Source organism: Calypte anna, chromosome 11, assembly GCF_003957555.1.
Source record: "Calypte anna isolate BGI_N300 chromosome 11, bCalAnn1_v1.p, whole genome shotgun sequence".
Taxonomy (NCBI): domain Eukaryota; kingdom Metazoa; phylum Chordata; class Aves; order Apodiformes; family Trochilidae; genus Calypte; species Calypte anna.
Genome location: NC_044257.1, coordinates 2,865,648 through 2,892,395, shown reverse-complemented (window position 1 = coordinate 2,892,395; position 26,748 = coordinate 2,865,648). Strand labels below are relative to the sequence as shown.

At 40.6% G+C, this 26,748-nt stretch overlaps 1 protein-coding gene across 5 annotated transcripts; it reads right to left on the bottom strand.

Annotated features, from left to right (window-relative positions):
- Positions 1-836: 836 nt before the first annotated feature.
- MBTPS1 (membrane bound transcription factor peptidase, site 1) lies at positions 837-26,713 on the bottom strand. 5 transcript variants are annotated; one of them, XM_030457463.1, is made up of 23 exons: positions 26,665-26,713; positions 24,389-24,881; positions 23,018-23,275; positions 22,401-22,604; positions 21,964-22,074; positions 20,573-20,682; positions 20,106-20,222; positions 19,145-19,212; positions 18,430-18,532; positions 17,519-17,670; positions 16,408-16,569; positions 15,671-15,815; positions 14,452-14,640; positions 13,737-13,909; positions 12,640-12,755; positions 11,309-11,465; positions 10,401-10,525; positions 9,382-9,459; positions 6,190-6,330; positions 3,905-4,036; positions 3,278-3,404; positions 2,483-2,613; positions 837-1,632 (listed from the first exon to the last, which is right to left on the bottom strand). In XM_030457463.1, exons 2-23 carry the CDS (start codon positions 24,573-24,575, stop codon positions 1,436-1,438), a joined length of 3,183 nt encoding a protein of 1,060 aa, XP_030313323.1. In that variant the 5' UTR covers positions 24,576-24,881; positions 26,665-26,713; the 3' UTR covers positions 837-1,435. The 5 variants fall into 5 exon arrangements, with proteins under 5 accessions (XP_030313323.1, XP_030313326.1, XP_030313325.1 ...); XM_030457466.1 differs by having other exon boundaries at positions 26,670-26,713; XM_030457465.1 differs by lacking the exon at positions 26,665-26,713 and adding an exon at positions 26,181-26,654.
- Positions 26,714-26,748: the final 35 nt, after the last annotated feature.

The window sequence follows — 26,748 nt, the reverse complement described above, 5'->3', positions numbered from 1 at the left end:
CTCCCTTCTCTGGCACCACACCAGCATGTTGCCTCTTCAAATGCACCCTCATCTTTGCAAGGCAAGACAGGCTGGGGAAAGCCAACTGCTCTTCAGGAAATGGGAAAACAGCTTTGCCCAATCCCTTTTGCAAAAAGGGTGCAGTGTGAAACCCTATCCAAATGTTCCCTCCTGCAGTACCCTTCCCAGGGCTTGCCAGCTCCAAACAGGGTGGGCAAAGCCAGAGCTGTCCCTGGCACCTTCTTTCTCCCCAGCTGTGCCCAGGGCTATGGGGGGGGCTGGCAAGATGCCCAAGCACTCACCTGGGATTGTCCACAGGTACAAACACAGGCAGCCGGCACCTCCCAGCTCATCCAGGGTAACAATAATTCCATTTGGAACAGTGATAACAAGCAGCTGACAGGTAAAAACTCTCAGCTTTACTACAGCAGAAGCTATTTCCATGTTGGCAACATTAACCAACCCTGCATGGCCAGGAACAACTTGTGCCTGTGTCTATAAACCCATAGCAAGTCACAGGCTTTCAGTCAGGGACAGCCAAAGCAGATGGGGTTTTGGCTTTGTGACACTCCAAACCATGTTCTTATGTGCCATCCACAGGACAATTTCTCATGGAGCTCATCACTGATCCACCCTTCTGGAGCTCTCTCCTCCTTACCTGCCTCTGCAATTTTCAGACCTCTGCTCCCTCAGTGCCCCAAAGCACAGTTGGCAGCTTGGGATGCTGCTGTTAAGGATTAAGATTTGAGGAGAAGGGAGACCAAAAATTTTCACTGCTCAATAACTTGCTCTCACAGACTGGCCCTAGAAAGATGAGCCATATAGCACACAGTGTAAGCTTCATATAGATAACATATTTATTGAAAATCTGCTTCACCAACAACGGTGAACTCATGACCAAAAAATTACAAAACATCATGGTATTTGGCTTTATAAAAATAAACTGCAGGAGTACATCTCACTGATTTGTACTGGTCTCCCTCACCCCCTCCCTCCTTTAATGGTGTATATTATACTCTTCAGCATAACACCCTTCTAGAAAATTGCATTCCGTCCAAAAAAATGCACTTACTTTCCTTAGCAGAGGTCCTTAAAGTGACTTTTTCCCCACCCCCCAACAATAAATATAGAAAATAGCCTCTAAACAAATAAATTTTAGTTTGGTCAGCTTAAAAAAAAAAAAGGTCCATTTCTCCCCTCTTGGGTTATGTAGTGACTAAGCAGCCATTTAAACAGGGTTCAAGTCTTTGGTGGCTTTGGCTGCTTAAAGCTGCAGTTTTATGTACAGACGATCAACCAAGGTCTTCTTTTTTTTTTTTTCTTTTTCTTTTTTTCCCCTCTTCAGAAACCAAAGACTATGAGATGACCAGTGCTGTGTTTGCTGCACCTTCACTGGGAAAGCCATGGGCAGGTCATCTTTGGCAAGCAAGAGCTTTCAAACAGATGGTGTCTTTGGTGGATGAACCTGTTGCATCAGCTGTGGTCGTTTCACTCGTGGTTTCCTTCTCTTTGGCCTGCTCTTTGCTTTGTTGATCTGCACCACAAAGAATGCCAGAACCACCATGGCACCAAGAAAAGCAAAGACTGGAATAGTCTGTCCTACGTCCTGGTTGTACCGGCCAGGCATTATACCTGGAGAAAAGGAAGGAGGTTTGGAAGTCATTAATCACTGCATGAGCTACAACATCTTGGCAGCATTAATGCTATCTACCCAAAATGAACTGACAGTAATTCTGGTTCAAAGACAAAACAACCATTAATCAGATTACACTTGAGCCAGGCAGATTAACAACTGCAGACCGATTAGCAAAAATAAGGACAGGATGCTAATGTTAACAGAAAAGCACCAGCGTTTCCACCTTGACCTATTTGGGCTTGTTCCAGAGCCTGTGCACACACACAGTGAGGATAAGATGTAGAACCGAACCTTTCCTTTTTTACAGGTGTCTTTTGGTCTGTCAGCTCAGAAAGGGAAAAGAGTGTGCATGATGAGGCTTTCCAGCTGCTTCCAGCCAGGCCAGCAGTTGCAAGCTCCAGGAGAGCAGCCTGCCATTAGACTGAAAGCTATTCCAAGTGCTCTGAGTTAGTGTAACACCTTGCCCAGAGCACCATTCTGACAAACTCTTCAGGACTCTGCTCTAGGCACACAAGGAATTGTCATTAGAAGGAGATACTGAGCTACAGCTCTCAGGGACAGGGACTGCTGTTGACCCTGGGCGGTCTGAACAGAACCAAAGCAAACCTCAACTACCCAAAAAACACCAACCAAAATCTCACTCATCCATTTGCATGCAAAAATATTTCTCCCAGGCCTCATCAGTCAGCCTTCTACAACACCAGGCATACTATCATTTGCATGGTTTCCACAACTGGAAAATAAACACCAGGCATCTCTTCTGGCTGTGCCGTGTGTCTATGTTTTTTCTAAAGCCCATAGAAGAAGGAAAACAAAAGTGTGACATTCAAAATTTTCAGTATGTACCTCCAGGAATGTCCCATGCTCCACTTTCTCCAGGGGACAGTGGTCTCACTTGGGGTCGGTTCTGTCGAAAACTGGGCAGAGCCACCTTATCAAGGTCAATTGACAGTAACTTCTGATGTTTCCAAAGGTTGCTAAAAGAAATATAAAGACAAAGGTGTTTGACCACTTCAGTAATGCAAGAAACTTTGTAGAAACAAAGTAAGTGACAGCTGGAACCTCCACATAACTCACGAGTTTGGAACCAAATGATAACACAACCCACTGTTTAAGTTCTGCAGCTTGCATAACAAAAGTTGCCTCCCAGGTTAAATTCAGATGCCACAGGGGCACACTTAGATTGGCAACTATTTACTAACAGCTCATTGCCTCACACACACACTGCCAAAAGTTACTTTCAGAAGTTTATCAACAGGTATGGGCTATGTGCTGAAGAATTTTCCTTCAAGTGACTGACAAATGATACAACAGAAGGCAGTTAGGGGTGTTGCCCAAGAAGCTGCTTCAGAAAACTATTTAAAAGGCATGCAGTGATGATGTATTTAAGCAAGGGTTTAAGCTGGGACCACTCAGTCACAACAGTGAATTGACTGTTTCTAAAATCCCTCAGTTTCATACTGTACCTATAAGGTGAATCAGAATTATTCACTGAAGAGGTCATGGTTTCCTCTTTGCAGTCTGGAATGTCTTTAGGAAAGGCATTCCAGCTGTCCCTTTCAAAAGCAGACTGAAAAAATAAGTTTTCAGCTGAACTCAAAAGCCAGACTTCCTGTATAATTAAGGCAGATGGATACTAACCTGGGGGCAGTTTCATTCAAAGGCTGTGGTTTGGCCCAGGACAGGTGAGGACAAGCAGGAAGGGACCGGGGTTTAGGGTCTCCCAGGTGAGCCTCGAGCACCTTTGAGTAGCGATGCAAATGGTTACCTGCAACTCACAGCACAAACAGATGGATTACTGAAAGATTGGTAGGGTAAGAGTCACTGACATTTCACCTCTGGCTAAACAGAGATGCTGTAAAACCAGAAGCTCTTCACAGAAACTATGACTTGTAGCTAAATCTCAGTTAGAATTAACCAAATGGTACCTGAGAGAACAGTAAGGCTGTGTACCTACAGTGGTAGGTAATCCAAGTTTTGCTAGCAGCATGTGAGACAAAACAGACACCAGCTTTATACATGCTCTGTTGCCAGTAATGAGAATCCTCCCTAGTGGACCTAGATGTCTAAAAATTCCTACTCTATAAGCAGAACATTCTCTTTAGTAGAATCACAACTATACCATGACAAATCCCGACAGAATACGACAGTGCTCATCCTGAACTAGCCTTACAGGCATGTAATTCAAGGAATGTGCCTCACTCCTCCCTAATTTCCCCCCTGACTGCTCCTCAGTCACAGGCTCTGCTTTGTGGTTAAGGCTCTCACCTTCCATCCTCTCAGGGAGTGAGTATCCTGCTCCTGAGGGTGGTCGCTGTCTGTTTTCAGAATGGCTGAGGCTTGGCGGCGTCACCCCGTAAGAGGTGTACTGCAGGAGGGAGTCCAGGAGCCAAAAGCAATCTGTGGATTACAGAACCCCAGAGCAAGGTATGCATTATGCCACATTTAAAATGGCTTGCCCTTCTGTTAATCAATACTTAGTACAATCAATTTTTTTCTGGCTCTTGTTCTAATCCGTCTGAAATTCTCAGCCCAATTTCGGAGAGATGAAGCTTTCAACACCCAGTCTGGGTCCCCCCCAAACACAAACATCTGTTTAGCCTCACAGGATCTTCTCTTGTATACCAGATTCTTCTGGGGAGTAGGATTTAAACCCACAGGTCTCAAATACAGGAATTCCAGGTTGTGCAAGGTCACCCAAGTCTCCACCAAAAGTATGAGGTTTTTCCTCATAAGTGTGGAAACACAAGAAGCTCAGAGTTGCTTGTATTATTTTAAGAGGGAAATGGAGAACCAACTGTTTTGCTTTGTTTTGTTTTTTTTGAAAGGACAAAATAAATACCTTCCCTAGAAAAGCAAGAATAAGGTAGTGTTTTCAGTAGAAAGTTATGACTCACTAGCTTTCCCGAGTTGAAAAACAAAACAAAAAACAAATTAAGGTGAAAGGTTCTGGCTATATCCCAGCTAAAGCAAGCAGCTATGGTACAGACCAGGCTGGGAATCAATACCACAAGTGTAGGTTTTCTTTGCACAGCAACAACACAAGAATTTTGATTCTCTCCTGAATTACTACTATTTAATCCAGAGGCATCCCTAATGAATAGTCCAGAGAGTTAACATCCCAATTCGCTAAAACTTCCATTTGCAGGAGTAGAACAATGCCTTATCGGCCATTTCTACCACACAGAAAACTATTTTTCTCAGAACTTCTGCCCCCAGGAACAGCTGTCTGGGAATGGGAATTAATCTTCATAATCCTAGTGTCCTTTAAACCCTCACCTTTGATTTTTAAAGAGGTCAATCAGATTTCAAGGATTTATACACACAAATGTTAGGAATTTACCACAGTTAAAGCCACCGATATCTCTCCAGGAGATGCAGCTCCTGGTTCACAACTTAAAAGATAATTTTAAAGAATTTCTTTAGAGCCTTCCACTTTTTTCTCAAAGTCACACTGAATTTAATACCATTAGGGAGATCACAAAGCATTGTTTTCTGTTACTTAATGTAAAACTATGTATCTTCTCTAACACTTGGTGCTTGCAACACTCCACAGTAAGCACATAAGGTTTGGTGTTACAGCAACTCACTGGAAGCCACCCAAAGACAGAAGAGTAGAAAACTGAGAATTTTCAAAGAAAAAGAAAATGTTTGTGAGGGAAAGAAATGAGCTGCAGATGGAACAGCTCATTTAACCTTTAGACAGTATGTTCCTTTAAAGTGAAATAAATGAGGAAAGGGATGGATTATGTAACTCACCGTTTCAAAAAACTGGTGATAAAAGCTTAAAAAATTAAGAATGTACTTTTTGTTGTAAAAGGAAAATTCAGTTTGAACATCACATTCAGTAGAAATACAGGAAAAGAACTCACATATTGGATTAGCTTCAGCCTCCCAAGCCACAGACCTACCAGCTTGTGCTTTACATGTCACGAGAAATCCAATCAATCTCTTTAAAAATTAAAAGTCCAATCAGACACAGTGCTAGAAAAAGGCTTTATAAGGACCAGTTACACAGGGAAGAATGGCTTCTCTGGGAGTTGCAGGAACCACAGGAACACACACCTCTCACGTTTGCTACCCAGAGCTGCAAATGAATGCTTTGAAAACCCAAACAAAAATGCTTTCTGACACAACCACCCCATCTGGTTTGTGTCAAAGAAAAACAAACCTGAAAATAATAACACACAACTAAAATGTTGAACATTGCCATAAATTCTCACAGGAAGCATTGCAAAGGGAACAAGGCATGCTGAGGAATAAGTTAAATGAGGAATTCATTGCACTACATCAACATTGTGAAAATGCAACTGGGGAAAAAGTGAAGAGATCCCCTAATGGCCTCTCCACCATTTCAAATCAAGCATGTGGGAGCTGTTAGTGCTTTCTGTAAACAAAAACATCCCAAAGAAGTAAAAAAACCCCACCCTACCAACCAACCAACCCTCCTCCTGGAAAACCCACCCTAAAACCAGCCCTTGTGGAATAGGAAAACAGGAAGGGGTCCTATCAGGAGGAAAACCGGGGGGCAATGTGCATTAAAGCTTACACACCTTTCTGTCGGTGGCTGTCATCCAAGCAATTGGAGTCACCATACAACACAATTCTGCCACTGCCTTCAGAAGGAACTTGGTAAAGTCCCAAAATAGGGACATTTTCAATTACTGCAGTCTCCTGTTTTAAAACTTCAAGACCTAAAGCAAAGCACAAATCAATTTCATAGCCTGACAAGCATCAACATCAGTTCACCTGGAAGTCAACACAGCCTACAGTGCTAATTTGGAAATGCAGCTTTCATGTGATGCACTGATGCAAAACGCTTTCAAAAACCCCATGATGTCATGATAAAAATGAAGCTGCTTCAATACTCCAACTGTGAAGTCTCCTCCTTGATACTACTGCTTTTCTCTCTTTGATGGAGAAGCAGAAGACCTCACAACCTGGATTCCCTTCAACATTCTCTTGAATGAAAAATCCTAATATTTTGAGCAGCAGGCTTCAAATCAAACAAAAAAAATCCTAATATTTTGAGCAGCAGGCTTCAAATCAAACCAATCTGACATAGATTGTTTCATTCTGTTTTAGTCCTTCTGCAGACTTCTACAGGACACAGTAACTTAAAAGTCAGCCATCACAATGCACAGTGCTCTTCATCAACTTACTTTGATGCCATGCCTACTTATTCCTGTAGAGAAACAAGATAAACCAGGTGCCTCGAATTGCCAGTGAGTGGGTGTGAGTCCACCTGTGCCTGATTAGGACAGGCCCCTATTGGGCATGAGCAAGACCAGGGGGCCAATAAAGGTGGGACACACACCCACAGAGAGGACCTCAGCTCACTCTGGTGCGAGGCATGGAGAGGCCAGCAGCTTGTCAAGCCTCTGGAGCAAGAAAGGCTCTTCCCACTACACTTCTACCCTGGAAGTGCTGTGTGGTGGCTGGAGTCCTGGAAGAGACCAGCAGCTCGTTGAGCTTCAGGAGCAAGAATGGCTCCTCCCGCTACATTTGGTGGAGGATGCGGGCAACATAAAGAAGCGGCAGTGTGAGAAGCTGGCAACAGGAACATTATCCCCGATTTGAAAAAATGCCTGGGCTAACACTCTCCCTGAAAGGTATGACCAGCAAGCTCTTTGGTTTGGAAACACCTGAACAGAGGGAAGCCAAGATAAGGATTCTCTCTTTGGAAGCCCCTGAGCAGAGGGAAACCAAGAGAAGAGCAGAAACAGGAGGGAGAAGAACAAAAGGTAGAGACTTTGTGAAAAAGTGCCTGGGCTGACATTTGGTTGCCTAAGCTAGGGTTAAAATCCCGTAAGTTATAAGTGTATTTTTGTAAAAAATCCTGTATGTATGTGTAAAAATCCTGTACTCAGGGCCCCCTCGATGCTCTTAGCTGTGTCCCGCGGGGCCCGAAGAAAAAATGTGTATTTTTGTGTAAAAAAATCCTGTGTGTCAGTAGGTATTTTTGTGTAAAAAATCCTATGTTTGTGTAAAAAAATCCTGTGTGTCAGTAGGTATTTTTGTGTAAAAAATCCTGTGTGTCAGTAGAAAAAAAATGTGTATGTTTAAAAATCCTGTGCAAAAATCCTGTATGTTTGTTAAAATGTCTGTAAGCTAGGGCAAACCGGGAAAGCTTTAAGAAAAAAAAAAAAAAAAGGGGGGGGGAAATGTAGAGAAATAAGATAAATCAGGTGCCTCGAATTGCCAGTGAGTGGGTGTGAGTCCACCTGTGCCTGATTAGGACAGGCCCCTATTGGGCATGAGCAAGACCAGGGGGCCAATAAAGGTGGAACACACACCCACAGAGAAAAGCTCAGCTCACTCTGGTGCGAGGCATGGAGTGGCCAGCAGCTCGTCGAGCCTCTGGAGCAAGAAAGGCTCTTCCTGCTACACTTCTACCCTGGAAGCGCTGTGTGGTGGCTGGAGTCCTGGAAGAGACCAGCAGCTCGTTGAGCTTCAGGAGCAAGAATGGCTCCTCCCGCTACATATTCCTACAAGCAAATTGCCCATGGAATCAGCAAAAGAGAACAGAAGACATTTCATGAAATACAAGATCTGTCTCTCTGTAAGCAAGACAAAAGGCTTTGATTGAACTTGTTTAAAGCAACCATTCAGGAGAAGCCCATGTTAAAAGACTGCTGGTTTGCACCTCCCTGCAATTCTGCCTTTACTAGTTACCCTCATGCTCTGTCTGTCCAGCTTTCAAGTCAGGAACAAAGAAAAGTATTGTTTAGTAAGGAAATTCATGAGACTTTTTGCACCTTCCCCTCTGCTTTAGCAGTTGGTAAACTACTCCCTCCTCACCCCAGATGCTTCTTGAGCTGGCAAGCAGAGTATAGCCAGTTTTCACTACATCCAGCCCTTCCATGGTTCAGAGCTCTGCTTCTCAGTCCTTTCTGGAATGCTTGTATTGGTATTACAAAGAGTATTTTTTGAAGAAGTCTTTTAAAAATATGCCTACAAAAGCAGTGCAAGTATCTGAGTAATGGACTGGCAACCTAAAAGACATGTTTGTGAGGCATTTATAACTATCAATGAGAAAACTGACAAGCAGAAAAGACAAAAAATTCAAGCAAAGGAATCTTCCCAGGATGAATGAGTATATGCAGCAAGACCCAGAGGACAACTGGCTATAAACATGCCATTTGTACCTTATAAATCCTTCCAGTAATTTTGTCTCCTGTGAAATGAAAGCTCCAATAATCAACAAGAGGGTGAAGACCCCAGTTCATGCAGGGACTAAAATGAAGTTTCATAGAAAGGTGATTTTAGTCAGAAGTTTCCCACCCCTAATACCCATTAAAAAAAAAAACAAAAAACCAAAAAAACCCCACAAGCTTTCAATTCAGTATTTAGTCTCCTTTTCTTCAGACACTGCCTTTAGAAAGCAGAGGCAAAACAAAGAGCTCTTTTGCTTCATGACTGCAATGAAAAGGACTTGACTGAGGAAGCAGGTCTACCAGACTACCTGTTAAATTGGCTCTCTCCCTCCCCCAGCTCCATGCTGATGTGTTTACATACAGCATACACAATAAAAGACTGCATATATTCACTTGGATTTTACTGTACTGTATAAAAATTCTATGCAGTCACATAGCAACTGCCTGTATCCAAACACATGTGTGAAAATATACCTGCTGTGTGGATGTATTTTTCACTGCATTATTTCTACACCTTTAGACTTCGTAACTTTGCCCGTCCACTCCTAAGTCCTACACGAAACACCATAGAGACAACCAAGCCCGTACCTTGATCCTTAAAAGTCTGTGAGATTACAATGCCATCTTCTGGAAATTTTGCAATACTGCAGCCTGATGCATAATTCACTGAAAGACAGAACAAAAATGCAATTTAAAAATTATGCCCTATTCCCACAGTATTTCAGTGAGCTGTTAAAAACAACCACAGAAGAAAATATTCCCAAGTAACCTACTCTGAATTTGTGTACTTTGACCAATATGTGCATTCATAAAGAAGGCACTTCTAAGCACAGTTTTCACAGTTCATCTTTACATGCTGCTTTCAAATCTTTACACTTGAGACTGACATTATCTTAATTGAGAAGTTTAAATCACAGAATCATAGGAAGTTAGGGACCTTGAAAGATCATCTAGTCCATATCCCCCTGCCAGAGAAGGGTTATCTGCAGCAGGTAATCAAATGCTGTGAGAAACATAGTATTTCACACCACTTCCCAAATGAACCAGACAAAAGACAGAGGTTTGGAAAGGACAAATAAAAACACCAAGTGGTTTGGTCAGATAAAAAGAAAGACTGGCTAGACCCAAAGTCTAAAGACAGTAAGGTCACAGACCTGTGGCCTAACCACAAAGTTTGAACTTTAAACCAGACAAATATACCCATTTAAGGCTATTTCAGGGGGAGCAATGCAAAAGATTAAAGTCCCTATTTATTCTCTTCATACAAAATTTCAAATTTCTACTTAATTGCCAAAATTAAAAAACACAACTAAATCAAGGCTGCCTCTTAGCAACTAGTATTTGTATTCCTGACAACCAGAGGCACACCCAACAACACTTTTTTCAAAGTTCTGCCACCTGGAATGCAATCCTCAACTGAGGACATTACCTGGTTGGAATTTTTTTCAGATACAGTCTACAAAGGAAGTAATCAAGCTTGCTTAGGAGATGCCTTCCACTGAGTTTAAGTGTTTCCCTTGACTTAATCTTTCCCTTGGCTTAATCTTACTCTCAGAGAAAACTGTTTTCCAAAGAACACAGTGTAGGCAATGAAGCCCAGGACTCACTTTCATGGTTTGCCATGGTAAAATCCCCCTCATACAGCCCATCACTGAAGGCCATGTTCCAGACAGAGAGCAGATCATTGAGAGCTGGTATGTTAGCACCTCCAGTATCAGGCATCCACCATTGTCTAGGAAAATGACAGCATAATACAGTTTATTAGTATACAGAATAAACTCTTATAATGAAAAACCAGGTGCCTTCCTGCATGCAGGCTTTTTCTGTCACTTAAATAAAGAACTATATCTCAAAGCCTTATTTATCTCCAGAGGCATGGGAGCAGCTGTTTCCCTCTGCCACCACCTAAGTATGCTTTTGAGAAAATGTTAAGTATTTCTATTGTATTTCTCAAAAAAGTTCTGCCTAAGACAAGGCAAAAATGATGGCCATGTAACTTTCCTGACATTTTTCTAATGAAGCAAAATATTCCTTTTACACAAAATGCAGAACAGATCTAGCTTAATGACAACACAGAGCTTGCTGGCAGTTACAGGAATTACCAAGGTCTCTGTCATCACTGGTGATATCAGCACATTTCCTCCAAAATTAGCTCAATGTGCACAACCTGGTGATTCTGTTTGAAACCCACACTTTCTTTCTATTTTACCCAAAAGGTATATTTTTCCCTTTTTGTTTATCACTCACAAAGTTATTACTTCCTTTCATTGTAGATGTTCTTCTGGGCTTTAAAAGACTAAATCATCAAGGGGCCTTTGCAATCATGACAAAATAAGCAGCTACTGTCCTTAAGTAGCTGCTTAATGTCAGTTTTGTTTTTCAGTCCCTCCTTACAGCTAGCATGCAAGCACTAAAGTAGATCACAAATGACATTTGGGATTTTTAGGATGATACATGTGGAGAACATCAATTTTGTGGCATTTTGTTTCCCAGAGAACTGACACCACATATGTACCTTGTGTTTTCATCATAAAACTTGACTTTTCTCATCACAGAGGTATTGTACCAGTCACTAAACACTATAAGTGAAAGCCCATTGTCAACATCCCTCCTCAGCTTGGTGATCTCTTCAGGAAAATACTCCTCCTCACTGTCCACCATCAATAAAGTCCCTGTGTGTAAAAGCAAGAACAGGAATTTAGCAGGCTGGTCACTGTAATGTTGCAGGCATTCACACAGCCCATGCTCAAGCCAACACAAGCACACACTTTATACAGTATCTCGTCCACCCAGAGAAGTTACATTTAAGGATGGGAAATAGAATACAATTCAGCATACAAACATATCAAAAAATCTGCTGTCAAAGTTTGTTTTTTAAGGGTGTTACAGTGAACATCCTAATATTTCTTTGTAGGAGAAAATTTCTCCAACAAAATGATGGTGAGCAAGAGGAGAGAGAAGTCCCCTAAAGCTGCTCCCTATTAGCTATAAAAACAGCAGTCTCAGAAGAGAAACCATTTTATCACTTTTTCAAGGGCTCCCTTTTCTGTATTCAGTTGCATATCCACCCAACTCAAGAAGCAATGGTCCAATATTTACTAAGAATCAAGATAAACAAAATATTACTACTGACAACATTTCCAGAACTAGAAAATTGTCAGGATAATGCACCCTCACTTTACAGTCCATGGAAGAACACTGCAGTCCAAGAGAGAAGAGGGTCTTGATGCCATGGTTAAATAAGAGGGGCACACAGGAGCAGAAAAGAGCATGGACAGCTTGGTTTGAGCCCTGCCTACTCAAACTACCAAACCTCCTTCCTGATGAACACAAAGCAGCAAGACACATATTTCTGCAGCATATGGTTGGATGGAATACTTTCCCTACTCTTTGCTCTGTCCACAAAGATCAGTGCTTTAAAATGCTACCACTGAGGAGAAGAAAATACTAGAATGGACACTTTTTGATTTCAGACTGCAATTCACATCATGCTCCTTTTCACCGTTTCTTAATCTTTTGGCAAATACAATTTTGTAGGGTGGAATACAGAGGGGATTTTAACCCACTCAGAGGTTAAACCCCCTTCAGAGGTGGGCTCTCTCTCACTTTTTTTTTCATTATAAAGATATAGATATATGCACAAATTCTACAAGACTCCCAAGCTACCTTCTACAGCAATACTTTGCACAACTCAATACCAGCAAATAAACAAACCCACTGTAAAACTATTTTTCTACTACCATGATAATTTTTATTTGCCTCCCCTGAAATTTTCTCTTCCAAAACCCAGGCTATTTTAGGAAGTATTTAACAATATGGAGAACATGGCAATTAACTTACACTTACCATACTGACTTGCATCAAAACATGTAAACGGGGAACCAAGAACCTCAACAAAGTACCCCATGCTCCTTAGGTGCTGGTACATGTCCCTGAAGTTTGTGTGGATATGGTCACCATTCCTTAGGAAAAGTGAAAAGTGTTGAAGACATTTAAATCTGGCACACAGATATCTGATTTAAATCCCCTAATTACAGATTACTTCCTAGTTTCCTTTCTAAAAGGTTCATTTCTTTCAACTGATAGTGCTTGGAAAACTACAGGTTATCTCCTCTTTGGAAAATTCCTCCCAAATGATACTGGTTCAGAGTGCTAGAGTCCAGTTAGTTATGTAGTCAAAGCCTGTCCCCCAGAACACACAATTCTACATGCTGGTGTCACACAAGAGAGAAACACTGCTGCCTCAAAACCACGTGTCTTCGCAGAACACCCTTCTTGTAAAACACCCAGTAAGAGCAGTTTTCTAACTACCAACTGGAAGCAGCAGGCAGGAAAACCTATAAATAATTGCTGAAAATCAGCAGAGAGTTCCTGTCCATTTGACACATCCATATGCTTCAAGTAGCTTTCCAGAAGCCTGTGTCTTGGTCACTGACCCAATTAATCCTCACTTAAACACTGGTGCACAATTCTTCTTATGAAGGCTTTGCCTCTCCATCTATGAAAGACAAAGGGCCAGCTCAAGCCTCACCCTGCTTCAAAGACAGTCTCCCTCAACAGACAAGGGGTTTTTTTGTTCTTCAGGATCCAGCCTTTAAAATTTCTCATGTTTTTTTGATAAGCAAATGCTGAAGCAGCTAATAACAGTGACCCCCTTATCTTCCTGGGATAAATTAGAGCAGAAAAGAAACATGCTACACTTCAAAAGTCAGACAAATATCTCAGTGTCTTAGACGTGCATTTTAAAAGCTTTTCATTTCACGTGAATAACACCATACAGCACAAAGAAAACCCTGCACCAAAAGCACACACAGTTCAAGTGGTTTTCATGGACTCCTTAAAAAAATCTAATCCCATGACACACTGAAAAAGGCCAGAGCCCTCTGGCATTCCATAAAGTCATTAACACACAATCAAGTTTTAATAGAATCTGAGATAAATACCAATCTAAGGGATCATTCTTCATCCTCAAATTATCCCTGGGGAAGTAACCTGGTGGATAACGGAGATTATGGTATTGATCCCAAAGGATTCGCTTACTACGAGGTGGAGTAGGAATAATCTTCACTTTGACTGGGAGCTTCACTGTTGAAGTCTGCTCTGCACCATTCTTAGACTGAAGGACAGAAAAAAACACAGTGAAATCCTTTTCCCTCTCAGGGACATTCACCAGTTAACTGTGGCTTGACAAAAAAATAGAGGTATAAAATCTAATTTTAGTCATCTCTGGATACAAAGAGGTGACTTTTGTCATCATAGTATTTTTTCTGTTTATGCTCAGAAGGCAAAATATGTCACAAAATATGTTACAACTCTGAACTAGTTAAATTGTTCAAAACATTAAAACTTCTCAATTAAAAACAATTAAATATATCTTATTTATAACAATGCCTTTTTCAAAACACCTGACTTAGAATTCACAATAAACAAATTATATTATGAAGTCAGTCTCAAAGAGAGATTTTCTGATTCTAAAATGTATCCATTTCAGAGGTTAATCAACTATAAAGATCACTATTTTTACTCTTCAATTTCCTGACTCCAACCTAACTTATGCTTCAAATGATGGGATCAGAGCAAATCCCTTCAAAAGGAGGTATAACGGGAAGCAGTTTTAGTCGTCATTAACACAGAAAAATCAAAATGCACAGAACTTACTTCATTTTCTGCTGGGGATGATACTGTGATCATAACATGACCTTGAGCAATGCCTTCCCAAGATGCTGCTTTCTTTGCTACAGAGATGGAAATTGCTAAGTATCCAGACCAAGGCCACAACACAGGGGAATAGGAGAAAGCCACTTCAATATTATCCCCATTTTGGGGCAGGTAGGGTTGCCAGTCTGGCTGTGGAAGGAAGAATCCAGAATATTGGCAAAACAGTATTTGCATTCCTTAATTTCTTGCACACATAGCCCTCTTCCTCTGCACAAAGAAATAACAAATCTTAGCTTTTCTGAAGATTGTAACATTTCAAAATGTCCACAAAGGCTAAAAAGTTGATTTTGTGGCAGTGAACCAGCCTATAAATAGCATGCTGAATGCACCTGCTTTAAACAGCCTGAGCTCCTGAGCAAAAATTTCTTGGTAAGAACACAAGATTTCCTTTCAGTAACAAAGAGAGCTATCACTGTAACAGACACAGGCAAATTACATCAGCTTTGTCTGAGTGCTGCCATCAGCGAATGAAGGATAAGAGCTTCAATGCCATTTAATGGAAGCTTAAATCTAAAACATACCTTCAACACTAAAATGTTGAAACTAAGTCATTTAAATTGGCTCTAGTTCTGAGATAGGTGCCTTACGTAACTCGTATCAATTCCTGAATCTACTCTACATTTAAACTTAAAGCCTAATTAAAAAAAAAAATCAATTAACCCCATCCCTAGTAAACCATTTGCTCAGCTTCACTGGTGGGAAACAATAGACTTTGCAGCAGACCTTGGTAAATCAATACATTCAGGTTGTTTTGACCCATGGAAGAGATGATTCATGATGTCTGAATTCTTTACTGTGATTGCTTATACTCCAGACAAAAAAACCAAAACAAACTCAAACAAATAAAGAGGACAAGGAACCTTTATCCAGAATTTCAATGGTATTGGAGAATACAAATAAATACCTGTCATTGCAAACTGGTTTTGCAAAGATAAAATACTACACACCCCTGAAACCAATGCACTGCTGGAAAACTTGCAGAGAGCTCATGTTGACAAATCTCACTCACGTGGGTCTCTTAAAATCAAACATTTTGATTCTCCTGCTCTCAGCAGTAAGAAATCAGATCTGTTCTATGAAATTCATAGCTAAAGTAATCTTTTCTGGGAAGCTTCTAGCAACATTAACAGTCAGGACTTGGACCAATGTTAAATCTTACCTTGTCTAAAATTCTCCCAGTGACTCCCATTCCATTAAGGATAGTGACATTAACAACAGTTGGCATCCCACCATAATATATGGGCTGAGAACAATATGGCCACATGTAGGGACATTCAGTCAAGTCAATATAGCTTGGACTCAAACTAGGGCAGGATGGAGGAGGTAAAATTAAAAAAAAAAATAAAAATCAACAAATAGAAGAACATGTCACTATACATAACTATGAAAAAAATGCAGATAAAACATGCCACCCATAGTTACTCCACCAAGCTCTCACCTCACTTCCCAACCCTGCCCCAAAATCTTCTTCCCTCTGCCTCTAATTTTGTTCTTTTGTTTTTAAGTGCAAAGATTTCCATGCAAAAAAAAAAAAAAAAAGGGGGGGGGGGAACTTTTCAACACAGTGAAATGTTATTTTGGAAAGCTAAATTTTACGTATTTTTTTCCACTGTATTCTAGGCTACATTATTCATAACCTCTAAGGCTCTAAGAGAAAGTAAATTTAGCTCTCCTAGACACTTCATCCTCTAGACTGCTATAACTTAAGCAGAAAATACTTCAACTTTTCATGCATTCTCATCAAAATTCTTGCTTTGGGACTACACAAGATCTGTGCAAGTTTGCTTTATTGCACAACCACAGATTGCTCAACTGAATTACACATGCATCACCTGCTCTCTTAAAAGAAACATAGCAGATTATAGTATCATTGATTAATGAAGGATTAAAATTAACCTGGCCTGTGGTTTATAGCTGTTGAGGATCTGATAAGCTCTCAGAAGATCCAACTTTCCATGTCCTTGTTCAAACATGTTAACTCCAGGCAGTCTACGTGCTGAGGCAATGAGTGCCTGCTTCATACTTGCTGGGTTCACCATCTCACGTTTCTGAACTGTGCTGAAATAGGCAACAATAAATTACACTATCTAGTTTCTAGCTAATCCTGCTTACCATTCTGCCTGAATAGCCATTTGATTTCAAGAAAAAGCAATCAAAAACCAGTTTGCTTTGAGTACCATCTTCTGTTCATATTTGCCCATTATTACTTATTTTTTCACTCAAAAAGTTGAAGACTGACAAGTTTCTGACACATTTCTCTAAAAACTAACATTACATTATTTTTTCTCCTTATGGTGTACTCCGTGACCAGCAGTCATTACAATCAGGGCAATATCTTTATATGTTAAATACAATATTCTGAAAATCAAAGCCTCTGTGACTAGAAATTTTGTAGTGTGATTCTGCTGGCAGGGGTGGTATAAAAACACCACCCAGTTTTGCCTTACACACCATTTTATGGAGGAAACACAATAATGACTTTGAATTTTTGGTGTGCTTCTCAAACAAAGGTTTGTCTCACACTTGTCCTTATGTAGAAACAGTGACAAACACAAAGTACAGGCTTGCAACTCCTGCTTTCTTTTCAAGTTCTGCAGTACCCAACAGATGACTTACCCAATCAGGTAACAGCTATAAAACAGTAAATCCTATAGAAGTTCCAAGTACTTAGATATTATCTGCTACAGGTTATTCCTCTGAGCAGCTGCTGTTCTACAACACAATTGACAGAAGCTAAGCAGTTAAAAATGTGACAAAATTACTTCATAGTACTATTCCCCCCTGTCATATTTTGGAAGACATTAACTAACATTCAAAACAGTTCTCATGGTTTCCCGAGGAAATTTTTTGCTACTCAGACAATGTCTCAGGCAGGAGAGATTTTAAGCTCTGAGGTTGTTTTCTGACTTCTAAACACAATATAGTTTTGTTGGGTGGGTCCCTCTAAAGGGCCTTTTATAACCTTCCTGTACCAGTATGTTTTCAGAGATTCTTAATTAAGACTTACCTCACTAACAAAGTAACAGCACCTGCCACCACAGGAGATGCTACACTTGTCCCAGAGAGAGAGCGGCATCCACCTTTCATACCAGAACCTCTCACTCCAGAGCCATAAGTAACAATATCAGGCTTCACTCTACCATAACCTCCAGGCAGCTCCTGTAAAAGAAAACAGATGGATTGTTGCCCTAATACACAATGAACACTGGTTGCTTCATTTGGGAGTGAAATTAAATGCAGCACATTCGGAAGTAAAACTAACAGGTCAATTAGCTGAGGTTCAGCAACATGGAACAGCAAGAGGACTCAAGGTATTTATAACAAATTCTCAATCTCTGATCTTCAACATTATTGATGATCACTCTACTGTCTATGCTAAGCATGGAATCAATGACAAAATGATAGACAAACTCCTACCTGGCTAATGAATGAGAAACTGCACAAGCAGAAACATAGAATAATATAATAATCTCCTCACAATGCCACCTCATCTGAAATCAGGTGGGCAGCACTCATCATCTCAGGTCAACAGTAAGTGCAATGTTACATTTAGCACCTGGAAATGCCAGGGTTTTTAAACTAAAGGAAGGACAAGAGCAGGTCTTCATTTTTGCAGACTTAACCACACAAGCCAAGTCCACACCATAAATCAAAAGGTACCAAACATTTTACAAATACATCAAGAATGTCAATTAAAGAATGTCAAGAGGTCAACACTAACAATGAGAAACCCTGTAGGGAACATTAAGCTTCTTTTTCTGAAGACTTGCAATCTCTCTTCTGATCTTTGATTAAATTTATCCCTGGCTACTCCAATACATTATCATCTGCTGAGGATTACCCCTTAAAAAAAAGCTCCCTTTTTGAGGCCCTTAAATTTGGCTGCAGATGTGGCTGGCTGTAGTCAAAGTGTCTTACCCAAGTGGTCATTCCCCTAGATGAAAAACGAGCTATATTATCTTCAAAGTCAATACCACCTACTCCAATCACATCCATTTGGTCAGCAGGGTTATTGAGAGTCCTAGAACAAGTTGAAGGATTGAAAGAAAAAAAAAAACCAACAGAAAAGACAGTCATAGGTTTATCTTGATAATGGACACTGCCATCAGATTTCTGTCAGACACTTTTTAACCTCCAAACAACTTTTGGTCCTACTCAGTGCAGTTATACTCACCAGTGAGAGTACCTTTTCAGGCAGTTAGTAACTCAGTAACTAACTCAGTAACTACCAAACCATATATCTTGAAGACAAAAAGAATATCTATTCTTAGGCATTTTTTTTTAGAAACATACCACAAGTCCTTCTGGCTTGACCCCTTTTATACTCCTTAAAGCCCAAGATGAGTACCCAAAGATGTTTGCTCACATTAACAGGGAAATCTTAGCTGGAAGTACTGCAGTTCTTCTGACTTTCCACTGTTTCAGTGAAAAATACTTAGCTAAGTACACAAATTGCTGTACTACTACAACCAGTGATAAAAACAGGGGAAAGGGGGAGTTTAACCGGAGCCACTTTCTCTAAACAGATTATAGCAAAAAAGAAGTAGGGAAAAATTCTTCACATGCCACAACTACTTCCCCAAACATGTAATAACAACAGCTGCTTTTCTCTGAAGTGGTCACTGAAACTTACCCATACAAAGGGCCATCATTGCCAATAGCAGAAACCATGATGACATTGTTGGCTGTCAGCTCCCACACCTACAAAAAAAGAATGCTTACAATAAGGCTCTGCCAGAAGAGAAAGAGACTTCACTAACAAATACTCCATGAGGCAAGAGAGAAGCAAATGATTAGGCAAACCCCTCCTTCTTACTGAGATTTATAAAATACATCTCACTGGTATGCTCAGTATTAAGCTTCAAACTTCCTTTAGACTGTGTGAACAATAACACAGCCTTGACAGCAACACTGCTGGGGAGAGCAGTGAAGCCACTGTCAAACTAAATTTCAATGCAGGTTATCATACAAAAGGAAGAATTTCTCTGCCTCAAATCCCTTAATTACCCTTTAAAAAGAAATATTTTATCCTTTTTTTTAAAAAAAAATTCTTACTGCTTTTAAAGACCAGATCAACAGTTTAGGCAACCATGACATTTCAAAGACAAAAACCTCTTATCCTGAAACTAATATCTTACTACATAACTGAATCAACTACCTGTACTTCTAACCTGTTTGTACTTAAACAGTTTACTGCTAAATTCAGGCTGCACGTAATTTTACCTGAAATAAATTAACCATGAAAAGATTTAAAGACAAAACAAGGGGGGATTTAAGTAAGCTTCTTCTATTAAGGGGCAACTTGGTTGCCTGCTTGAGGCACTTCCTAGCAGCACTGACAGCATTTTGTAAATGGGGATGTTTCCAGAGCTCCATGAATATCTGTATTGTATCTCTTTTTGTTTTTTTTTTTAATCCACTCCCTAAATACATCCCAAAAAGGTTACACACTATACAAAATTTCTCTCATGCAAATGCAACTCCATAGAAACTGTCAGCAACAGCAGAACCTGTCAGCAGCTGCAAGAAAGTAGTTTTTCAAGTCCAACTTTTGTGTGAGGGCTATAAACACCACTTTATTTCCTTGCACGAACCTTGTCAACAAATGGATGATCCATGAAGTCTGGCCCACCAATACTTAGATTCAAGACATCTATCTTCTTTAAAATTGCATAATTAAAAGCATCCAGAAACCAAGATGTATATGACACCTATGTAAGAAAGAGGTGGGGAAAGCTATCATTGGAAAATCCAGTCATTTCATGAGAATTCAAACTTCAGACAGAGAAGAAGAAACACAGCAAAATAAAACATGCAAGTGCAATGGTCTCCCAGTATTTTAGTGCTCAGACTTCCACACATTATTTCTGAAAAAATACAGCAGATTTGGAAACTGTTAGACATCTTGTAGTAAGACTCTTTTAAATAGAAAGACGTATTCTTCCCACTTATCAAAGCTAGTATGTCAACAATTACAAGTCTTTGTAATATTCCCAAAGGAAAGGGTTAACATAGCACTAATCTGGAAAGGGAGAAAATAAAACACATTAAAAAAACCTACCTGGTTATTGGTGAACACTCTAAAAATGTGCAGTTCAGCATTTGGAGCAAATCCCTGGCATTCTCTCATGCTGGCTATCACACCAGCTACAAAAGTCCCATGGCCCAAGCCTATCACAGGGAGAAGAAGGAAACAAAATAAGATGGTAGAAGACAAACCATTTAATTGTCAAAGATCTGTGCTGTTAAAACACCACCTATACCAAAAATTGACAGCAAGATAACAGACAAATCACAAACACTGGGTTCAGTTCTAGTCTTTTGAATCATATTTTGCTGCTGGGTTCAGTGGTGTCAGAGTTCCCAGCCCTGCATAGACAGAAAACCAGCTGAGGAAACTGGATGATACACACTCCAGTCTACTCCTGATTGCTGCCAAGAAAATCAAGAGCCACACAATGCAACCATGAGAGAAAAAGGTTATTCCAAAATAATGCAAGGGACAAAGCCCATGTATTTTTACACAGACTTCTTGAAAGATTTTTATCCTGACTCTGCAGTGACATGCTATGCATGTTTTGTTATGGATTAAAAACAAGACAAGAAAACACTTTTTTCCTCTCCTCAAAAAATAATACACACCATCTGCATCTATCTGTACTCCTAATCTCTGTGTCCAGCAACCATCTGAGCACAGAACTAGTAAAAAGTACTACCAAAAGCAGGTGTTGTAATGCAAAGAAATCCTATACATGATACAGGTGCACACAAGACTGAGCAACATATGCATGCACCTTTATCCCTAAAGAAATTAAATTGCCAACTGATTCACTGACCCAGACCATTGAAGTTAATTATCTGTGAAACTGTAGGGTCAGGGCAAGTTAGGGTTGACATATGAAAAAGAAACACAAATATACAGCAAAAAATAAAAAGTTCTTTGGAATGTTGCTGATGGGCATGAGCCAGCAAGTGTTGATGAAAACTATATAGATTAGTAAAGCTTTCAGGAAGCTGGCAATGCTTTGATTGGTTTAGGACTGCACGATAAAGCAGGAAAATGCTCTCTCCTAAGTATGATAGTATTCTTGCACTGTGAAACAGCAGAATACATAAAAAGAAGAGTAAAGAAACAGTCTTGTGGGGTTTACTCTCACCTCCACATACTCTGACAATCTATAACTGCATAATGCCTTCTTGCCCTGACATTTTTCAACAACTATGATGAAATGCCACATATGAGATTTAGGTAACACCTTCCTGAAACCTTAATACTCTTTGTAGATTTTGGTATTACTACAAAGTGCTCAGAAACCTGAAAAATTAAGCTTAAATTCACCAGATGTATAGTTTCAACAGATGCCAGCACTACAACAGCAACAGCAGTTTTACACTGGAAAACAGAACATGCCAGCATCAGGCATAGTTGGGAAGCTGTGCACAGTCACTCACCATCATCCAATGTTCTCTCATTAGTCCAGTTTGTTCTCTCCTTTACATTTTTGAAATGTGGATGCTTCTCACTCAGACCAGTGTCAAACACAGCTACTCTCACACCAGCACCTGTAATTGAAAAGCATTGCTTTTCCTGATTCTACTTCATAGCAAATTTATTCTCCCAATTTAACAAAAACTTTTAATTTAAAAGCTCCATTATAGATTTTAAAGAAAACTCAGATTCTGTTAGATTATAAATATGACCAATTTCTCTTAAATACAACACACACATAAGAGTATATAATCTATCTCAAAACAAAGCATTTCTCAGTCTTTCCGGAGCTGGCACCAAATGAGAGATAAACACAGAGGAGCCAACCAGCCTTTCCTTACACTTCACTTGTTTTTTGCAAAGAAGGTTAATTGTTCTAAGGCAAAAGACAAAAGCATACCTGTGAAACCCATTTGCCAGAGGACATCTGCCTGCAAGGTTTGAGCAACTTGGCGTGGGATGGCTCTCAGCAAACGCCTGCTGGAGTGTCGACCTGTTGCATGCCAGAAGCCAGAACCTAAAGAAAGACTTGCTCTCCTCAGGGGACGAGATGACTGCCATTTTTGAGTCCATCTGGTTTCATTGCAGTGCAACATTGGATCAGCTACAGAGAGTTAGAAGGAAAAACAGTATGAGGGGAAAAAAAAATAAAATCACAAATTATAGATAATTATTCAAATATACTAATTATATTGTTATAACAGTTTTAGATAAGTACCTATTTTCTCTAATCAAAACCAGTAAAAGCTTCTGTTCTATTAGAAATGTAGTAATATATAGTCTAAGGTAAGTGACTGCTACAAAATAAATGTTTCTACATTGTGGATGGAATCATTGCCACACTTTAGCCAAAGCATGACAAGATCCTGATGGATTTTTAGGCAAAATCCCAGATTTCTGTAAACTCTAGAAAAGCTGTAGGTCATTTCCCATTTGTGTAATGCTATGCTATGGTCTGAAATAATGCCAAGACTTTTCCACAGCAGATCTCATGCAAGCACAGAGAACACTACTTACACTCCAGATATTTGAGTGATCGGAAGACCTTCCGCTGAGGTGTTACACGCTTGATGTTTGGATGATCTTCCAGTGTCAGTACTCCATCTTTCTGCTTCTCATTGATCTGAATAACTTCAAAATCACTAGGATAGTCACTGGCTGGGTTGTTGCGAGGTACAATCCTCCAGTTCTCAATATCACTACTTTTTAGTGCACTTGAAATAAATTTACTTCTAGCTTTAGCTGTGAAGTATCCATTGAAAGCCACAATATACTCTGGAACAAGAGCACAACTTATCAGAACTGATGTTTAAGCAGCTTACTCATGCATTCACACTGCAAAGGCCTGAATATTTCTTTTTTTTCTTTATCCAGAACAAATAATCACAATCTTTTGTTGCTTTTAGAAATCTGCAATCTATTTCTGTACTACATAATCATTGGTTGGGTGTTTTGTCTTTCTCCTCCTTCATCAGGAAACTTGCAAAATATGGTAAAAGTCTTTGAAAGGTAGGCAGAATGACAAGTATCATGGAAATGGGAAATGAAGTGAGGGGAGAGGGAACAGATTTACTGTTCTATCCAGCAAAATATGCCAATTCAACACACTTCTTTAGAAGTGTGATTTAAAGAATCTTGCCTCTACATGATACTGTGTTTTAGTGCAAGTTATGTCACCAACCATGACATGCATGGAGCATGAAGCCAGCCCCAGCTGCCCAGTCCTTGATTTGGATCAGTAATTTGTGAGCAGACCTGTGCCCTGGTACACATCATCACAGTCACCTAAATAAGTCTTTGGCTGACTACACACAGAAATGTCACCACTGACATCCTGCCTGGCAGCACCCAGGCACACCCCCAACTTCCCTGTGGGAATATCATGGGTACCTGAGGCAGTAAGTGAATGCAGGGTCAAGCTGTCCTACTGCTCTCATTTGTCACCTCAGCAGTGTTACTTGCCTCACTAAGCCTTTCCTCTGCTCCCTTCACAGTTTTTCCATGCATGTATTATCACTTCCAAACTATCTGGCACAAACCCACAGATTTCTTGCATTTCTCACCCCTCCAAGGCCCACTTGTGGCTACATTTAATACAAGAGCTTCAACCATACCATGAGCCAGATCAAAACAGCTACTAAAGACACCAAAGTGACCATTTTTGCCCACCTGTGCCTTCACACTCCATTTTCAGTTTTAGCATCTACTTTATTTCCCCTTTCATCACTTCCTTCTCTTGTTCTTTGAATCTTGCCTCCAGTTAAAACAAGCAACTCTGAAAAAAATCTGTTTCTCTTTTTGAATAAAGAGAATTTAGCATATGCATCTGCAGAAACACATGCTGGAATTTCACAGGGATATTTTTTTAAATGCTAAACTCTTTATTACCATGTTCCACAACGGTTGAAGTGAATTCCACTTTCAAAGTAAGGCGAGAACATCCAGGACATATGTGAGCCTCATGAGAGGAATTCCCTAGTCTGGTACTTAAGTGTTTTTTGCCACAGAGTAAAATAACAACCAGAACAAGCCAGATGCTTGCAAACTTCATGATCATAGAAGAAAATGGTTTCATTCCAAGTATTCCATATATGCAAATTACAATTTTCTTCTTTATAAACTAGTTCATTTTTGTTTCAGTAAACGGTGCTTTCACTGTACTGATCAACTGGATATTCTTAAAGCTGTGTCCAAAATACGTAGAGATTTCATGGTCTTTTGAGCTGAAGCCTTATAAACAGGCTCATTTCTTTCTACGCTTCTTCTCCATTTTGTATTAAAGGATTCTGTCACTCAGGGTGTGGTAGCTGAGTCCTGTACTCCATTTCTGACAGTAAAGTTAATTGCCCAGAAGATCTAGCAAAGCTGTTTGCAAGCCAACCTGTAAGGAAGGGCAAAACAGAAAATAATCAGATTCACATTTGTGTAAATGTATAGCCTGAAAATCAGAAGAGCTAGACACACATTTGGCAGCTAGTATTAGAAATTATATGGAAAAAGTTTTCATAGGTTTCATTTAGGAAGTTTTCACAAATGCCCAAGTCTCTTCCTTGCTCACCCAGAGCACGTGTGGAATACTCAGGCATTAACCTGACAACAGAAAAATCGATGGTGGCAACTAAACTCTACCCACTTTTAGAAAAAGGGACACAAGAGAACAAGACAACATCCCAGGTCCAAGGAAAAAGTGAAGTGCAAGATAAAATATTAACACAATAAAGTATCCACAGACACAAAATAATGGGGGCTTTTATCCAGTCAGAAGTGTGGCAAGTAAAAATTCTGCAAAAGCAGAATCAGATTCAAACTCTATGCCAAGGGCTAGTAAGGACAAGAGATACTACAGGAAGCAAGCTTTCAGTCCATCTGCCTGTAAGAGAAAATCAGCATGAAAAATGCCTTTCAAATTTTCTTGAAGAGGAATGTGGACACCTGAGAAAACAAGGACCGGGATTACAGATATAATCATACAAAGTTAAAAGAAAGTGGTTTTCACATGGGAGTTCTTTCTTTTATACTCAAAAGTGCAGGAAGCATTAAAGAAAAACAGCAGTGCCAGTGTCCTTTAAAATTCCAAACATCAGCCAACAACTGCTAAACAAAAAGCCATTAAGAGATGAGTGAAAGGAAACCTTTCCAGCTGGTCTGCCACACTATGTGAAGAAGCAAAGCAGAACTACACATTGCTGCAGTGACCAGGACTGAAAAGCAGGAGCCTTCGTATGGGATCCACACTATTTAGAAGAATGATGGACTACCTGGCAGCAACTGAATGAATCAAGCCTGTATGTGACAGCTCTTACTTCATTTTTATTCAAATTGATTTATCATTCTCAAGTATTTCCTAGTACCAGGGCTAGAATTCCTCTATATTTCCAGCTGACTGACAACACCACAACAGACTGTGACCCGCTGGTGATTACATTTGGTCTTTTTCTCTGAACTGAGGCAGCTACAGTACACTGACTGGTAATCTTGGCTTATCACTTTTTTGGCTTATAACCCCTCTAACAATAAAGTGAAAAAAGAACTACACAAATTAGCAAAATAAAAACAAATCAGCAACATCAACCTGTTAGGGTTGGTAACAGACTGTGTGTAAGCAAACAGCTGAAATATCACGGAAACTACAAGTAAAGCAACAGCACGCTCACAACTTTACTCCGTTTAGCACCCTTACCCACCACAACTCCGCAGAGACCGCCAGCCCAGAGAGCTCCGGCGGGCAGCCTGGCTCCCTGGCTGCGGGCAGCCAGCCCGCCGAGGAAGCTCTGTCCCTGCCAGAGGGGACAGATTCCCACGGGCTCCGCACCACAGCCAGCGACCGAACGAACCTGTCTGCTCCGTGCCCGTTCCCGCGGGTGGTCAGGGCCATGAGGGGCACCGCCGCCGCTCCCAACCCGCCCCGTGCCTGCAGGGGAGTGACAGCGGCGGGAGAGCAGAGCCGGCCGCTCGCAGCATCCGCCCGAGGCGCGGCAGAGGCCGCCCCAGAGTCGCAGAAGAGCGAACGAGCAACCCGAGAACGGCAACCCGGCGCTGCCCATCCCGCTCTGTGCCCCTCAAAACTTGAAGACCGAGCTCCCTCCCCAGCCCACAAGCAGAAGCGGCGTGGCGGCAGCAGCATCGCCGCCGTCCCGCTCCCCTGTCTGGCTCCCCGGGCTCACCGTACCGCCGCCACCTGGAGCACCGCCGCCATTTTAGGCACTGTTTACCACAGGACTCTCGTGAGAGCCCAGCGAGCGCATGCG